This window comes from Physeter macrocephalus, chromosome 14, assembly GCF_002837175.3.
Source record: "Physeter macrocephalus isolate SW-GA chromosome 14, ASM283717v5, whole genome shotgun sequence".
Lineage (NCBI taxonomy): Eukaryota > Metazoa > Chordata > Mammalia > Artiodactyla > Physeteridae > Physeter > Physeter macrocephalus.
Genome location: NC_041227.1, coordinates 115,000,843 through 115,018,311, shown reverse-complemented (window position 1 = coordinate 115,018,311; position 17,469 = coordinate 115,000,843). Strand labels below are relative to the sequence as shown.

At 42.5% G+C, this 17,469-nt stretch overlaps 1 protein-coding gene and 1 pseudogene across 4 annotated transcripts in view; one reads left to right on the top strand and one right to left on the bottom strand.

The window, feature by feature from the left end:
* CWC25 (CWC25 spliceosome associated protein homolog) overlaps window positions 1–17,469 on the top strand; it is a 34,467-nt gene that overhangs the window by 7,289 nt on the left and 9,709 nt on the right. For 3 of the 4 annotated variants that reach the window (XM_024130048.3, XM_055090984.1, XM_055090982.1), the window contains exons 3-8: window positions 2,462–2,698; window positions 6,120–6,189; window positions 6,892–7,019; window positions 7,696–7,759; window positions 8,386–8,597; window positions 8,979–9,077. In XM_024130048.3, coding sequence (XP_023985816.1) covers window positions 2,462–2,698; window positions 6,120–6,189; window positions 6,892–7,019; window positions 7,696–7,759; window positions 8,386–8,597; window positions 8,979–9,077 — 810 coding nt within the window. The remainder of the gene's footprint in view (window positions 1–2,461; window positions 2,699–6,119; window positions 6,190–6,891; window positions 7,020–7,695; window positions 7,760–8,385; window positions 8,598–8,978; window positions 9,078–17,469) is intronic. The other variant, XM_055090981.1, reaches the window with a different exon arrangement.
* Window positions 830–1,341, bottom strand: LOC102973853 (mitochondrial import inner membrane translocase subunit Tim17-A-like; annotated as a pseudogene).

Below are 17,469 nucleotides of genomic sequence, written 5' to 3'. Positions count from 1 at the left end.
CACGGGTTCGTGCCCCGGTCCGGGAAGATCCCACATGCCGCGGAGCGGCTGGGCCCGTGAGCCGTGGCCGCTGAGCCTGTGCGTCCGGAGCCTGTGCTCCGCAACGGGAGAGGCCACAACAGTGAGAGGCCCGCGTACCACAAAAAAAAAAAAAAAAAAAAATTCATTGACTTATTTAATCCCCAACAACCCTATGAGGCAGGTACTCTTTTATCCCCATTTTACAGGTGAGGACACCAGTGCTCAGATGAGTTGCTTGGCTTTAGAGCCGGGATTCAAATCCATGTTGCCTGGCTCCAGAGCTTGTGCTCTTAACCATTATGTTATACTGCCTTTCAGGAAAATGAGCTTGCCATAGTATTCTAGTCACCACCGATCTTCTTGCTCAGACCTCTTTAAGCTCTTATGTAGTCTGCCTTTCACAGTCAATTTCCTCCAACCCCCAGGAGTTTTTTATTGTTTGAATAACAGAACACACAAAACCAGGCAGAGAAGTCTCCAAGGAAATGATGGTTGTGTTTCACTGTTATTTGTCCCTTGGTTCTTCATCTTCTAAGCACTTATTACAGTTTCTTTTAATGCTGTTAGACATGTATTTTGATTATAAATACAGTCCAACTGTGAATAAATAACTGTATTGTCTTTTTACACCTATCCCCCATGTTCCTTTTAATAGAAAAAAAGTGCTCAATATCTCTTAATAGCCTATTGGGCCATGGTTGTCTCTTTTAAATCACATGGTTGTGATTTTAAAATACATTGTATCTTGATTTTCCAAAATCCTTTTTGAATTACAGCTTATTCTGTTAAAGAAATTCTGGGAAAGAAGTCATTGATATTGTTGATAGTCTCCAAAAGGTGAGGGTGGTAACTGAGTTGAAGGCACCCGGGAGGGATCTTCAGCAAACCGAGGACCACTGGGAAACTACACAGAGGCAGATCTTGTCAGTAAGAGACCAGCTCCTCCAATTAACCCTAGGAGAATGCCACCAGTCACAGCTGACCCAACAACTGTGGCCACTGGTCCCTTTTGGCTGCCAGTGTGACTCCTGTGAAGGCTGCACTTGTGACGGAATTCCAGAGGTCTTTCTAACATGCACCATCCAGCAGAGAATCATGGAAAACAGACCTCCCGAAATTGCAAAGCCACCTCCCAACTGTGGAGGCCTGGTTTTAATAGCTGTCAAACTCCCACGTAGTCTCTGGTTTACTCCCACTGGAGAATGGTGAAAACCTTTAATTGCATAAAAGGCACTACTACCTCTGGTACACATCATAAAGGCCCCACCACAGTCTTCCGCATAGTTCTCCAGGGCACGGCTCTCACTCTTGCTCCTCCATCTTGACCCCAGTGGTGTGAGTGAGGTTGGGTAAGCTGGGTGGAGCCTGACCCCAGTGGCCCACAATCAATTCTTTAAAAAAAAAATTTATTTATTTATTTAGAGCTGCATTGGGTCTTTGTTGCTGCACTCAGGCTTTCTCCAGTTGCGTCGAGCAGGGGTTACTCTTCGTTGTGGTGCACGGGCCTCTCATTGTGGAGGCTTCTCCCGTTGGGGAGCACAGGCTCCAGGCTCCAGGCATGCGGGCTTCAGCAGTTTGGCACACGGGCTCAGTTGCTCCACGGCATGTGGGATCTTCCCGGACCAGGGCTCGAACCCGTGTCCCCTGCATTGGCAGGCGGATTCTTAACCACATCACCAGGGAAGCCCCACAATCAATTCTTAATCATAGACTATAGTGTTTCTCAAACCAATCCTTATAATAGGAAAAGAAATCTAAAGGGCTAGACCCTCTATTATTGGTTTAAATTATTTTTATTAAAAATATATGCAGGGGCTTCCCTGGTAGTATATTACCACTGGCGCCAAGGTGACAGTAAGCACCAAAACACACAATAAACACAACTGCATATGTGGTCACTGAAATTGTTTTGGTGATGAGCTGATCCAGAATATGCATGTTAGCTCTTTCAGATTATCCTCGAAATGAAAGCACAACGTAAAGACTTTGTAATGGAGACTTGAGAAACCCTGAGCAAAAGATCCATGCCCCAGGCTGAGGAACTTTTTTTTCCTCATAAATTGCTTTAGGCATGTGGAAATGATCTCTCTCCTAAAATTTAAACTCCATGACAGCAAGTACCGTTTCTTCCCAAGTGCCCCGTAGAGTGTGGTGTTTAGCCCTTGCTAAGGAGCCTGTAGAATGAGTCCAGTTCTGGCCAGCTGTGCCTTTTTTTTTTTTTTTTTAAGTTTGGCCACGCCTTGTGGCCTGCGGGATCCTTGTTCCCTGACCAGCGATGATCAAACCTGCACCCTTGGCAGTGAGAGCGTGGAGTCCTAACCACTGTGCCGCCAGGGGATTCCCCCAGCTGTGCTTATCTATCCCTCATGTTCAGGTTTTGTGTGTAGGTTTGAGAAGTCTACATTTTCTTTGACTGTATTTTTTTTTTTTCTTGAACTAGGAAAAAGGAAGAAAAATTGGACTGGATGTACCAGGGTCCTGGTGGGATGGTGAACCGTGATGAGTACTTGCTGGGGCGTCCCATTGACAAATACGTTTTTGAGAAGATGGAGGAGAAGGAGGCAGGCTGTTCTTCTGAGACAGGACTCCTCCCAGGCTCTATCTTTGCCCCATCAGGTGCCAATTCCCTTCTTGACATGGCCAGCAAAATCCGGGAGGATCCGCTCTTCATTATCAGGTACTGATGAGCGCTCTTCATTATCAGGTACTGATGAGCGGCTGAGAAGGGGGTTTTATTACAGAGATGCTTAGCAGAGATGTTATCTCACCTCTTGCTTTGCAGTTGGTTTCCTGTTGGCTTTTGTCTGCCATGTAAAAGGATTTGTCTCCATTTGGGCTTCTGATGTTGAGAAGGAGGCTCTATTAAGGGTGCCTGAACTAGGCTGTTTGGGAAGAGATTGGTAAATGTACCAGACCAGACCAAATTTATTCACTTACCTTTGGCCCTTAAACAAAAATAAGAGGTAGAAGCAAGGTGAGAAAGACCGGCAGCTTCTTAGAAATAGGGGGATATGTGTAGAGTTGGCTGCGGGGTGGGGGTGGGGGTGGGGTGGGGTGGGGGTGTGAATAGGCCTTTTCCCCTCCCCTCTACCCCTCCCTTTTGTTTGTTTTTTGCAGCAGGCCCTTTGAAAAGAAACTTTAGAATTTTTTTTAACCCTAATATGTAACAGATCAAAGTAGAGCTGCATTTTGGGTGTTAAATGAAATCATGTGGTGTATTTTTTTGTTTTTGTTTTTAATTTTCATCATTTTATTTCAAGTGTGTAAGGTTGAACATTAAAAAAATGTTTATTTCTTATTTACATTTCTTTTGAAAATTCTTTTAAAGTTATCTATATATTACAGATATATATTTATATGTAAATATTTTCTCCCATTTTTTTAGCATCTTAATTAATTAATTGTGGTAAAATATACATAACATAAAATTTACCATCTTAACTTTTTTTTTCCTTTTTTTTTTTTTTTTTAAGTTCCTTAAACTCAACCAGCATACAAATGTGAGCAGGCACTCTTCCCACACTCACATTGTATCATGAGTACATGTTTGTTTTTTTTAAAATAAATTTATTTATTTAATTTATTTATTTTTGGCTGCATTGGGTCTTCGTTGCTGCACACGGGCTTTCTCTAGTTGTAGCGAGCAGGGGCTACTCTTCATTGCGGTGCGCGTGCTTCTCATTGCGGTGGCTTCTTTTGTTTCAAAGCACAGGCCCTAGAGCGCATGAGCTTCAGTAGTTGTGGCTCGCGGGGTCTAGAGCACAGGCTCAGTAGTTGTGGTGCACAGGCTTAGTTGCTCCGTGGCATGTGGCATCTTCCTGGACCAGGGCTTGAACCCGTGTCACCTGCATTGGCAGGCAGATTCTTAACCACTGCGCCACCACGCAAGTCCCATCTTAACTATTTTTAAATGTACACTTCAGTGGCAGTAGGTATATTCACATCATTGTGCAACCATCACCACTACCTATCCTTCTCCAGAACTTTTTCATTTTCGCAACTGAAACCTTATACTCATTAAACTGTAGGTCCCCATTCTCTCCTCTTCCCAGTTCCTGGCAACCACTTCTACTTTCTGTCCCTATGAATGTAACTACTGTAGTTCCCCATATAAGCGGAATCATATGGTATTTGTCCTTTTGTGACTGAGCTATTTCACGCAGCATAATGTCATCAAGGTTCATTTGTGTTACAGCATGTCAGAATTTCCTTCTTTTTAAAAATTGTGGTAAAATACACATGACACAAAATTTACCTTTTTAACCATTTTAAGTATATATATAGTTCAGTAGTTAGGGTATCCAAATTGTTGTGCGACCAATCTCCAGAAGTTTTTCATCTTGTATAACTGAAAATCTGTATCCATTAAGCAACAACTCTTCATTTCCTTTTCCCCCCAGGCCCTGGGAACCACTATTGTACTTTTCATTTCTATGAGTTGGACTATTCTGAACCTCATAAAAGTTGAAATCATTCAATATTTGTTTTTTTGTGACTGGCTTATTTTACGTAGCATAATGTCTTCAAGGTTCATCCATGTTGTAGCATGTATCAAAGTTTCCTTCCTTGGGCTTCCCTGGTGGTGCAGTGGTTAAGAATCCACCTGCCAATGCAGGGGACACGGGTTCGAGCCCTGATCTGGGAAGATCCCACATGCCGCAGAGCAGCTAAGCCCGTGCGCCACAACTACTGAGCCCGCACGCCTAGAGCCCGTGCTCTGCAACAAGAGAAGCCACTGCAATGAGAAGCCCGCACACTGCAATGAAGAGTAGCCCCCGATAGCCACAACTAGAGAAAGCCCACGCACAGCATGCAAGACCCAATGCAGACAAAAATAAATAAAAATAAAGTAAATAAATTGAAAAAACAACAACAACAACAACGAAAAAGAGCCCGTCACAGCCCCACAATGGGTGTCTTAAAAAAAGAAAAATAAAAATTTCCTTCCTTTTTAAGGCTGAATCATACTCTGTTGCATGTGTATACCACATTTTTTAATCCATTCATCTGTCGTGCACATTTGGGTTATTTCCACCTTTTGGTTGTTGTGAATAATGCTACTATGAACATTGGTGTACAAATATTGCACATATTATTTTATAAACTCCTTTTTATCACCTAATCATATATATGGGACATTTTTCTATGTTGCTGACTATGCTTCTATCACATCATTTTTAATATCTATATTGTATGGATAGGCCATAATTTATTTATTTATTTTTAAACATTTTTTGACACCTTCCCTTTCTTTTTTTTGTTTTGTTTTTTTAAATTTTTATTTATTTATTTTTGGTTGTGTTGGGTCTTAGTTGCGACACGCAGGATCTTTCGTTGTGGCGTGCGGGCTCTAGCTGTGGTGTGTGGGCTTAGTTGCCCCAGCATGTGGGATCTTAGTTCCCCGACCAGTGATTAAACCTGCATCCCCTGCTTTGGAAGGCGGATTCTTAACCACTGGCCCACCAGGAAAGTCTCTACCATAATTTATTAATATTCTCCTGTTGGATCCCTAACTTGTTTCCAAGTTTTCATTGTTATAACATGAACACCTTCTTAGTGACCTTCCTTGATTATATCCTTTCAGTAACAAATTCTTGAGGAAGCATTTGTAAGATTAAAGAGTTTTTGAGTAGGTACAGGCTGTGATAAATGTTGCCGAATTGTCCTCCGGGAAGGTTGACCAGTTTACCCTCCTATGAACACTATGTGAGAGTAAGACTTCTTGAAAGTGGAATCCATTCTGTTTATTTCCCAGGGGTTATCATGCTAAACAGTGGAGGTGGTATTGAGATGTTGCATACGTTTGGTACACAAGATGACATACATTTACTTGACGAACTGGGAAGCCCTGAGCATGAAGCTTAACAAGCAACAGACCAAACTCACTTTCTTGCACAACAGGGAACCAGTGTGAACTTTCCCCACAATATTCAATCCCTTATGCAGATTTGCGAAAGATTTCTGGCTTCCACACAATCATGCAGATTGCACCATGGGGCCTTTCTGCCTGCATTGAGGAAAAAGATTGCTGTGTAGAATGGATGATTTAATCCCCTTTTCTGAAAGAAAGAATCATGATTTTTGTAACTTCTCTTTAGGAAGAAAGAAGAAGAGAAAAAAAGAGAGGTATTGAATAATCCTGTGAAAATGAAGAAAATCAAAGAATTGGTAAGTAGTACATCAAATAAGCATCAAGAGCTACTTAACATGAAAACTCCTCTCCATTTACTCTTACGAGAGGGAAAGCAGAATGGCTTTAAACATTTTTGTCTTTTAGAGACCTTCTCCTGGTGATTTTGTGCAATCTTAACATATAAAGCTTAATTATGCTTGATTTTCTCTTTTATGTCTTTTGGTTGGAAAAACAGCATGTTATGTCATTCTTCCAGAAAAAGAGGGGTATTGGGATATGCCTGTGGAAAGCATGATTGTGCAGTGTGTTCAGGAGATCAGGTGGTATCAAGCCTTTAGGGCCCGCCCATTCATCACTCATGTAACATATTATGTGATTGTTTCTTGGATTAGTTGGTAAGGAAAATTTAAAGATTGATCTTGTGGTCCCTGATTACTGTCAGTGGAGTTGCAGTCTTTTGACAAATGGGAATTCCTAGGCAGTGGTTCTGGGGACTGTTTCAAAACACGGATTCCCAGCCCCACCCACCAGAGAGTCCATTCAGTAGTCTAGGGGCGTTTGTGCACAACCAGGGTCCAGACCCTCCACTCTTGTCGACAGGGGACGTCTGATCATGTCCTGGACCCCTGTAGACCCTGAGGCCTGGAGGCAGGTAGTTTACACATGACCCTGTCCCCTCAGCGGAACTGACAGGGGTCCCAGTAATCTTGCGCGGTTATGTTCTGGGCATTTTCTAGTTGCAAATGAGTCTGGAAAAAAAGGAGAAGAAGAAAAAGAAGGAGAAGAGAAAGAAGCACAAGAAACATAAGCACAGAAGCTCAGGCAGCGATCGTTGCAGCAGCGAGGATGAGCACGGCCGGGAGAGGTGAGCGTGTGGAGCGGCCTCCTGCACCGTTGATTCACTCACTCATTCATTCCACAGATACGAACTGAATACCTGCTCCAGGCCAGGAGCCACCAGGTTCTGGGGGTTCAGTGGAGAACACTTGCACACCGGCCCTCTGCCCCCAGAGCTGGCCAGCTAGCACTTGAGTTCCCGGAGGAGTTGGCGGAACCCCCAGGGGAGCTGGCTGTAGCTGTGTCACTCTTAGGTCAGACGTCCTGGATATGACTTTCATCTCAGCTCTTGATTCCTGCAAGACTTAAGTGGGTTTTATGGAGGCTGCTTTTTTTTCTTTTTTTTTTTTTTTTTTTTTCAAATGCATTAATGGGCCCATCTGGACCTGTTCTGTGTGTCTTCTTTGCGGGAGCCGCCAGTGCTGTCTCTGCTGACTCACTCGTAGTCCCTAGAATAGCAGCACGAGGTGAGAGGAGAATGTGCTCAGGCGCTGGGGCTGAAAAGCAAGGCCCACGGTTTTCCTCAGGAAAAACATGACTGTGCTGATGCATCTTCCAGCAAAGATAGGGAAACACACTCCCATGTGAGAGCCGGGAGGTGGGAAAGGTCACGTTTGAAACAGGAAGCACGTCTCAGCACAAGAGCTGTAAACTGGACCTTTAGGCATTTTCTTTTTCAATGAGTATGTGTTTTAATCTCTTAGATCTCAAAAGAAGATGGCAAATTCTTCCCCTGTTTTGTCCAAAGTCCCTGGATATGGCTTACAGGTAAGGATATGGGCTTCTCAAAGGGAGTGACTGTGGGACTGGAACGTGCCAACCTGGCTGCCTTTTTGGACACAGAGCATATTTAGCAGCCAATCACACATGCGGAAAGAAGGGAGTTTGGGCAGCACAGACTGGAGAACAGGCCCATTCCTTATCCCTGAGCCTCTGACTGTGGCTGAGGGCCCTCTGAGCAGAGAGGCTAAACTACCAGTGGGCACTTTAGGCATTCCGTCCATCCCTCTGCATATAACTTACATGAAATGCATACATTTTAAGGGTTGATGGCTTTTTGATAAATGTACATCCCTCTGGATTCCTTTTTTCCCCTGAGTATGTTTAACCTGAGGTCCTGTCCTCCATATTCTGCCTCCTGCTCCTCCTTAGGCTGTAGCAAAGAGCCAAGCCAATTTAGGTGGCTGGGTGATACATCTTTTTAGGGCATTCTGAGGATAACTTTCCTCAGTTTATACAGCTCTCAGTGATGATAACTGTGTGATGGGATTGGTATACCCAGTTGGCTCCTTACAGAACCTCAGTGCTTATTCATTTTCTTGTTTCACTGCATCTTCTCCTGAGCTGCTAGGTTTCCCTATGAATAGCTTTTCTTCCTTTCCTTGATGATATAGGTCAGGAACTCTGACCATAGCCAGGGACTGCAGGGTCCTCTGACAGCTGAGCAAAAGCGAGTGCGTGGGTTGAAGAATTACTCCAGGTCCAGAAGCTCCTCTCCCTCACCTCCCAGACATGCCAGCAAGAAGAGCACCAGAGAAGCAGGGTCTCGGGACAGGAGGTCTCGATCCCCGGGCAGAAGGTCACGGTCCCCAAGGCCAAGCAAACCGTGAGTATGGGAATTCAGCGGGAAATAACCTGTGAATATGGGGGCCTGGTTACAGCTGGTATTTGCTTTTAGCGATGTCTGTTCATCAACTCTTCCAAATGTCTTTGCTTTGTTATTATCTTTACTTTTTTTTTTTTTTGTAATGTAAAGCTCATACCCCTAGAACTACATATTTATATATGTGGAATCTCTAGAGTGAGATTAATATCAAAGCTTATGTATCCTTATGCCTTTGTTTTTCTTCCACTTCTTCCCTCTATTTTCTTCAATTTGGATTATGGTTCTAAAACTGTTAGCTTTTCTTCCATCATTTGAGGGACATGGTAAAAGCCACTGTATTGAAAAAGCTCTTCTCCTCTCTGCCCTCTGTGTCTGTTACAGGCACAACTCTAAGGTAAATAGGAGAGACAGAGGCCAAAGTAAGAGCCTATCACCTAAAAAAGACATCTACCAAAGGCGGCATGCTCATGGGTACACCAGGTGAGTCAAGAGCCCAGTAGGTTAACTTCAGACTGTCAGGCCTGAGTCTTGGAATGGCTCAGACCAGGGCAAGTGGATAATCTATATCACCTTTTTTGCCCACCCCTCTTTTATTCATCTTGGTCAACTTTTAACCATCTGCCCTGCCCCCCACCCCACGCGAGTCACATTGAAAGGACAAAGTAAATAGTTTTGTACTATTGAACTAATGACCGATTCACTAAGTGACTGTCTCTCAACACCTGTAAACATGTTATTCTCACAGAGATTTCTACAGGAAGCTTTTCTTAAGAGTGTGCTCCTTTCTTGAGGCATCAGCTGAAAGGGAAGCAGGAAGGTGGTCTCCTTGAGGGCAGACACCTAAGATAAACTCTGTGTTTGAGTTGGGTGTGGTGTGGGTCAGACAGAACATGGGTGAGCAGTCATGGGACCTGAGGGGAGTTGGCTGTGCCCATGAAAGGCTGTCCCTAGGGGTCTCGATTGCTCTTAGAAGTTTAGATGAGGGAATTCCCTCGCAGTCCAGTGGTTAGGACTCGGCGCTTTCACTGCCGTGGGCTCCAGTTCAATCCCTGGTCAAGGAATGAAGATCCCATTAAAAAAAAAAGATTAGTTGACTTGGGCAACTTTTGTGTACTTCCTTTAACTGCCTCCCCCAGTTGGCTGCACATTAGAATCACCTGGAAAGCTTAAAGAAAAACCAAAATCCCAATAAATCCCTTGCTGCACCCCAGCCCTGTTACATCATAATCTCTGGGGATGGGCCCAGACATCAGTATTTTTAAAGCATCCCAGTAGTTCCAGTGCACAGCCAGCACTGAGAACCACTGAGAGTTCATAACAACCTCTTTTATTCACTATGCTGTTAGAAGAGAGGCAAACCCTAAAGTCCCTTTTAACTTGTAATTGCCTGATTCCCTAAGTTTAAGGTTTCACTTTCACCGGCAACTTTCCAAAATACCCAGGTACATATTTCCCTGCCTTCCCAGAGAGGGTGGGTATATTATGCATAATTTAATCTTTTATTGGTGACACTGGGTCAGTTCTTCAGCTGTGCTGTAATTCATGCTGTTCTTAGGGATGGATGCTCATGAGCGTGTATTTTTTTTAATGTATTTTAAGGCTCTTGGTCAGCGCAAGGTCTGCTTTTTCAGATCCCGCTTTGTTTTTCTGTCTCTTTTGCCATCTGCCATCACTTAAATTTGTCTCACTTTGTCAGCCTTTCTTATCGCCCTTAGAATCTTTGTTGAATTTTGTGATTTAAAATGAGTTAGAATAAACAACAAGGTCCTACTGTATAGGACCAAGAGACCAATACTTCAGTAAAGTTTTTTTTTTTTTTTTTGCGGTACGCGGGCCTCTCACCGCTGTGGCCTCTCCCGTTGCGGAGCACAGGCTCCGGACGCGCAGGCTCAGCGGCCATGGCTCACGGGCCTAGACACTCCGCGGCATGTGGGATCTTCCCAGACCGGGGCACGAACCCGCGTCCCCTGCATCGGCAGGCGGACTCCCAACCACTGCGCCACCAGGGAAGCCCAGAGTTTTTTTTTTTAATATATATTTATTATTTTTGGCTGCATTGGGTCTTCGATGCTGCATGCAGGCTTTCTCTAGTTGCAGCTAGCAGGGGCTACTCTTTGCTGCGGTGTGCAGACTTCTCATTGCGGTGACTTCTCTTGTTGCGGAGCACAGGCTTTAGGCATGTGGGCTTCAGTAGTTGTGGCACTTGGGCTCAGTAGTTGTGGCTCACAGGCTCCAGAGCTCAGGCTCAGTAGTTGTGGCTCATGGGCTTAGTTGCTCCGCGGCATGTGGGATCTTCCTGGACCAAGGCTTGAACCTGTGTTCCCTGCATTGGCAGGCAGATTCCTAACCACTGTGCCACCAGGGAATTCCCAGTAAAATTTTAAAAAATAAATAAATAAAGTGAGTTAGAGCCCTCAAGACTTCTGTCTTCCAGGAATGAAAACACAGAAACTTGAAAGCATGGATTCTGTGATATCTCTTTGTTTTGGTTTGGTGTTCCAGGTAGTTGAACAACAAAGATGTAACCAAGATGGTGCTGAATTAAGACAAAAAAGTTATGGCTGTAAAACCTATCTTAGCACTGTTTACACTGTTTCTCATATTGAGAGTCACTGGATATTTCCTCAAGGGCCTGAGAGTTCTGTAAGAATTTAAAATTTTTTGAGTTCTCTTTTGTATGTATGTTTTGTTTTAATTAGTGATCTAAAACAACTTCCTTGTCTGCTGAAGGATGAAGCTTTTCTTTAGCAGTGAGGTTCTCAATTTAAAGTGATTTTTATAGACTAAGACTTTTTTTTTCTCTTAAGTTTTTGCTGGGGGACTGGGGGATTCCACATTTTTTTTCCATTGCTTTCAGTGCTTCCTAAATTTCTTACAGTCAACACAGCACTTTAAAAAAATTTATTCAAGTATAGTTGATTTGCAATGTTGTATTAATTTCTGCTGTACAGCAAAGTGATTCAGTTACACACACACACACACACACACACACATTCTTCTTCATATTCTTTTCCATTATGGTTTATCACAGAATATTGAATACAGTTCCCTGTGCTATACAGTAGGACCCTGTTGTTTATGCATTCTATATGTGATAGATATCACACTTTTTAAAAAAAATTTATTTAATTTATTTATTTTTGGCTGCGTTGAGTCTTCCATGCTGTGCGTGGGCTTTCTCCAGTTGCAGCGAGAGGGGGCCACTCTTCACTGTGGTGTGCAGGCTTCTCATCATGGTGACCTCTCTTGTTGCAGAGCATGGGCTCTAGGTGCGTGGGCTTCAGTAATTGTGGCATGCAGGCTCAGTAGTTGTGGCTCTCAGGCTCTAGAGCACAGGCTCACTAGTTGTAGTACACGGGCTTAGCTGCTCCGCGGCATGTGGGATCTTCCTGGACCAGGGCTCGAACCCACGTTCCCTGCATTGGCAGGCGGATTCTCAACCACTGCACCACAAGGGAAGCCCCACAACACTTTTATAATTTAAAAAAATGTGTATGCTCAAAACAAACTAACAAAAATCCCTACTATAAGGTCACACCCCAGAAGTGGCTAAAATTCCTTCTGTTGGGCTTGTAAATTGCCCAGAACAAAGGTGGCAATAGGAAATAGAAAATGGAGTTACTATTCTTGCATTAATTACTATTATTAAGGCACAATTTCTTTGTTTTGATCAAATAATAGACACCTTTTTTTAAAGTATAGTTTATTTATAATATTATATCAGTTTCAGGTGTACAGCATTCAATCTTTTTATAGATTATACTCCATTTAAAGTTATTATAAAATATTGGCTATATTCCCTGTGCTGTATAATATATCCTTGTATCATATTTATTTTATACATAGTAGTTTGTACCTCTTAGTCCCCTACTCTTATCTTGCTCCTCCTCCATCCCCTTCCCCACTGGTAACTACTAGTTTGTTCTCTACATCTGTGTGTCTGTTTCTGTTTTGTTATAGTCATTCATTTGTTTCATTTTTTAGGTTCCACGTATAAGTAATAACATACAGTCTTTCTCTGTCTGACTTATTTTACTAAGTATAATATCCTCCAAGTACATCCATGTTGTTGCAAATGGCAAAATTTTCATTTTTTTTATGGCTGAGTAATATTCCATTATATACCACATCTTCTTTATCCAGTCTTCTGTTGATGGACACTTAGGTTGCTTCATATCTTGACTATTATAAATAATGCTGCTATGAACATTGGGGTGCATGTATCTTTTCAAATTAGTGTTTTTATTTTCTCCGGATATATACTCAAGAGTGGAATTGCTGGGAATTCCCTGGCAGTCCAGTGGTTAGGACTCTGTGCTTCCACTGCAGGGGACACGGGTTCGATCCCTGGTCAGGGAACAAAGATCTTGCATGGCGTGGCCAAAAAAAAAGTGTGGAATTGCTGGATCATATGGTAGTTCTATGTTTACTTTTTTTTTTTTTTTTTTTTTTTTTGTGGTATGCGGGCCTCTCACTGTTGTGGCCTCTCCCGTTGTGGAGCACAGGTTCTGGACACGCAGGCTCAGCGGCCATGGCTCACGGGCCCAGCTGCTCCGCAGCATGTGGGATCCTCCCAGACCGGGGCATGAACCCGTGTCCCCTGCATCGGCAGGAGGATTCTCAACCACTGCGCCACCAGGGAAGCCCTATATTTACTTTTTTGAAGAACCTCCATACTGCTTTCCATAGTGGCTGCACTAACTTACATTCCCACCAGCAGGGTCAGTAGGGTTCCCTTTTCTCCACATCCTCACTGACCTTTGTTATTTGTGGTCTTTTTGACGCCAGCCATTCTTCAGGTGTGAGGTGATATCTTATTGTGGTTTTGGTTTGCATTTCCCTGATGATTAGCAATGTTGAGCATCTTTTCATGTACATGTTGACTATAAGAAGACTAGCTAACATGCACAAGAAGATACAGAAGACTATATTCTTTGGAAAAATGTCTATTCAGGTCTCCTGCTCATTTTCTAATTGGGTTGTTTGTTCTGATATTGAGTTGTTTGAGCTGCTTATGTAATTTGGATATTAACTCTTTGTCAGTCATATCATTTGCAAATATATTTTTCCCATTCAGTAAGTTTTTTTAAAAAAATCAGTTGTATTTCTTTTTTTTTTTTTTTAATTAATTTATTTATTTTTGGCTGCATTGGATCTTCGTAGCTGTGCACGGGCTTTCTCTAGTTGCAGCGAGCGGGGGCTACTCTCCATTGCGGTGTGCGGGCTTCTGACTGCAGTGGCTTCTCTTGCTGCAGAGCATGGGCTCTAGGCGTGTGGGCTCAGTAGTTGTGGCTCATGGGCTCTAGAGCGCAGGCTCAGTAGTTGTGGCGCACGGGCTTAGATGCTCTGCGGCATGTGGGATCTTCCTGAACCAGGGATCGAACCCATGTCCCCTGCATTGGCAGGTGGATTCTTAACCACTGCGCTACCAGGGAAGTCCCGGTTTTTTTGTTTTGTTGATAGTTTCCTTTGCTGTGCAGAAGCTTTCAAGCTTAATCAGGTCCCATTTGTTTATTTTGGCTTTTGTTTCCTTTGTCCAAGGAGACAGATCTAAAAAAATAATTGCTGTGACTTATGTCAAAGAATGTTCTGCCTATGTTTCCTTTTTAATATATTATTTTAAAAAATATCTTTATTGGCTTATAATTGCTTTCCAATGTTGTGTTAGTTTCTGTTGTACAACAAAGTGAATCAGCTATAAGTATACATATATCCGCATATCCCCTCCCTCTTGAGCCTCCCTCCCATCCTCCCTATCCCACCCCTCTAGGTCACCACAAAGCATTGAACTGATCTCCCTGTGCTATGGAGCAGCTTCCCACTAGCCATCCATTTTACATTTGGTAATGTATATATGTCAGTGCTACTCTCTCACTTTGTCCCAGTTTCCCCTTCCCCCTCTGTGTCCTCAAGTCTGTTCTCTACATCTGCGTCTTTACTCCTGCCCTGCCACTAGGTTCATCAGTACCAGTTTTTTAGATTCCATATATGTGCGTTAGCATACAGTATTTGTTTTTCTCCTTCTGACTTACCTCACTCTGTATGATAGACTCGAGGTCCATCCACCTCATTACAAATAACTCAATTTCGTTCCTTTTTATGGCTGAGTAATATTCCATTGTATATAAATGCCACATCTTCTTTATCCATTCATCTTTTGATGGATGTTTAGGTTGCTTCCATGTCCTAATTGTAAATAGTGCTGCAATGAACATTGTGGTACATGTATCTTTTTGAATTATGGTTTTCTCAGGGTATTTGCCCAGGAGTGGGATTGCTGGGTCATATGGTAGTTCTATTTTTAGCTTTTTAAGAAACCTCCATACTGTTCTCCACAGTGGCTGTATCCATTTACATTCCCACCAACAGTACAGGAGGGCTCCCTTTTCTCCACAGCCTCTCCAGCATTTATTGTTTGTAGATTTTTTGATGATGGCCATTCTGACTGGTGTGAGGTGATACCTCATAGTGGTTTTGATTTGCATTTCTCTAATGATTAGTGATGTTGAGCATCTTTTGATGTGTTTGTTGGCAATCTGTATATCTTCTTTGGAGAAATGTCTATTTAGGTCTTCTGCCCATTTTTGGATCGGGTTGTTTTTTTTATGTTGAGCTGCATGCATGTGCTGTTTATTATCTTCTTTGGAGAAATGTCTATTTAGGTCTTCTGCCCATTTTTGGATCGGGTTGTTTTTTTTATGTTGAGCTGCATGAGCTGCTTGTAAATTTTGGAGATTAATCCTTTGTCAGTTGCTTCATTTGCAAATATTTTCTCCCATTCTGAGGGCTTTTTGTCTTGTTTATGGTTTCCTTTGCTGTGAAAAAGCTGTTAAGTATCATTAGGTCCCACTTGTTTATTTTTGATTTTATTTTGATTTTATTTCCCTTAGTGTAGGAGGTGGGTCAGAGAAGATCTTGCTGTGATTTATGTCAAAGAGAGTTCTGCCTATGTTTTCCTCTAAGTGTCTGGCCTTACATTTAGGTCTTTAATCCATTTTGAGTTTATTTTTGTGTATGGTTTTAGGAAGTGTTCTAATTTCATTCTTTTACATGTAGCTGTCCAGTTTTCCCAGGTGCACTTATTGAAGAAGCTGTCTTTTCTCCATTGTATATTCTTGCCTCCTTTGTCAAAGATAAGGTGACCATATGTGTGTGGGTTTATCTCTCGGCTTTCTATCCTGTTCCATTGAGCTATATTTCTGTTTTTGTGCCAGTACCATACTGTCTTGATTACTGTAGCTTTGTAGTATAGTCTGAAGTCAGGGAGCCTGATTCCTCCAGCTTCATTTTTCTTTCTCACGATTGCTTTGGCTATTAGGGTATTTTGTGTTTCCATACAAACTGTGAAATTTTTTGTTCTAGTTCTGTGAAAAATGCCATTGGTAATGTGATTGCACTGAATCTGTAGATTGCTTTGGGTAGTACAGTTATTTTCACATTGTTGATTCTTCCAATCCGAGAACATGGTATATCTTTCCATCTGTTGGTATCATCTTTGATTTCTTTCATCAGTGTCTTATAGTTTTCTGCATACAGGTCTTTTGCCTCCTTAGGTAGGTTTATTCCTAGGTATTTTATTCTTTTTGTTGCAGTGGTAAATGGGAGTGTTTCCTTGATTTCTCTTTCTGATTTTTTGTTGCTAGTGTATAGGAATGCAAGAGATTGCTGTGCATTAATTTTGTATCCTGCTCCTTTACCAGATTCATTGATTAGCTCTAGTAGTTTTCTGGTGGCATCTTTAGGATTTTCTGTCTGTAGTATCATGTCATCTGCAAACAGTGATATTTTACTTCTTCTTTTTCAATTTGGATTCCTTTTATTTCTTTTTCTTCTCTGATTGTTGTGGCTAAAACTTCCAAAACTATGTTGAATAATAGTGGTGTGAGTGGGCACCGTTGTCTTGCTCCTGATCTTAGAGGAAATGCTTTCAGTTTTTCACCATTGAGAATGATCTTGGCTGTGGGTTTGTCACATATGGCTTTTATTATGTTGAGGTAGGTTCCCTCTATGCCCACTTTCTGGAGTTTTTATCATAAATGGGTGTTGAATTTTGTCAGATCTTTCTCTGCATCTACTGAGATGATCATATGGTTTTTATCCTTCAGTTTGTTAATATGGTATGTCACATTGATTGATTTGCATATATTGAAGAATCCTTGCATTCCTGGGATAAACCCCACTTGATCATGGGGTACAATCCTTTTAATGTGCTATTGGATTCTGTTTGCTAATATTTTGTTGAGAATTTTTGCATCCATATTCATCAGTGATATTGGCCTGTAATTTTCTTTTTTTGTGACATCTTTGGTTTTGGTATCGGGGTGATGGTGGCCTCATAGAATGAGTTTGGGAGTGTTCCTCCCTCTGCTATATTCTGGAAGAGTTTGAGAAGGATAGGTGTTAGCTTTTCTGTAAATGTTTGATAGAATTCTCCTGTGAAACCATCTGGTCCTGGGGCTTTTGTTTGTTGGAAGGTTTTGGGTTTAAAAAAAAATAAATTTATTTATTTATTTGTTTTTTATTTGTAGCTGTGTTGGGTCTTCGCTGCTGTGCATGGGCTTTCTCTAGCTGCAGCGAGCGGGGGCTACTCTTCGTTGCGGTGCATGGGCTTCTTATTGTTGTGGCTTCTCTTGTTGCAGAGCACGAGCTCTAGGCATGCGGCCTCAGTTGTTGTGGCTCGCGGGCTCTAGAGAGCAGGCTCAGTAGTTGTGGCGCACGGGCTTAGTTGCTTCGCGGCATGTGGGATCTTCCCAGACCAGGGATTGAACCCGTGTCCCCTGCATTGGCAGGCAGATTCTTATCCACTGTGCCACCAGGGAAGCCCCTGTTGGAAGGTTTTTAATCACAGTCTCAATTTCAGTGCTTGTGATTG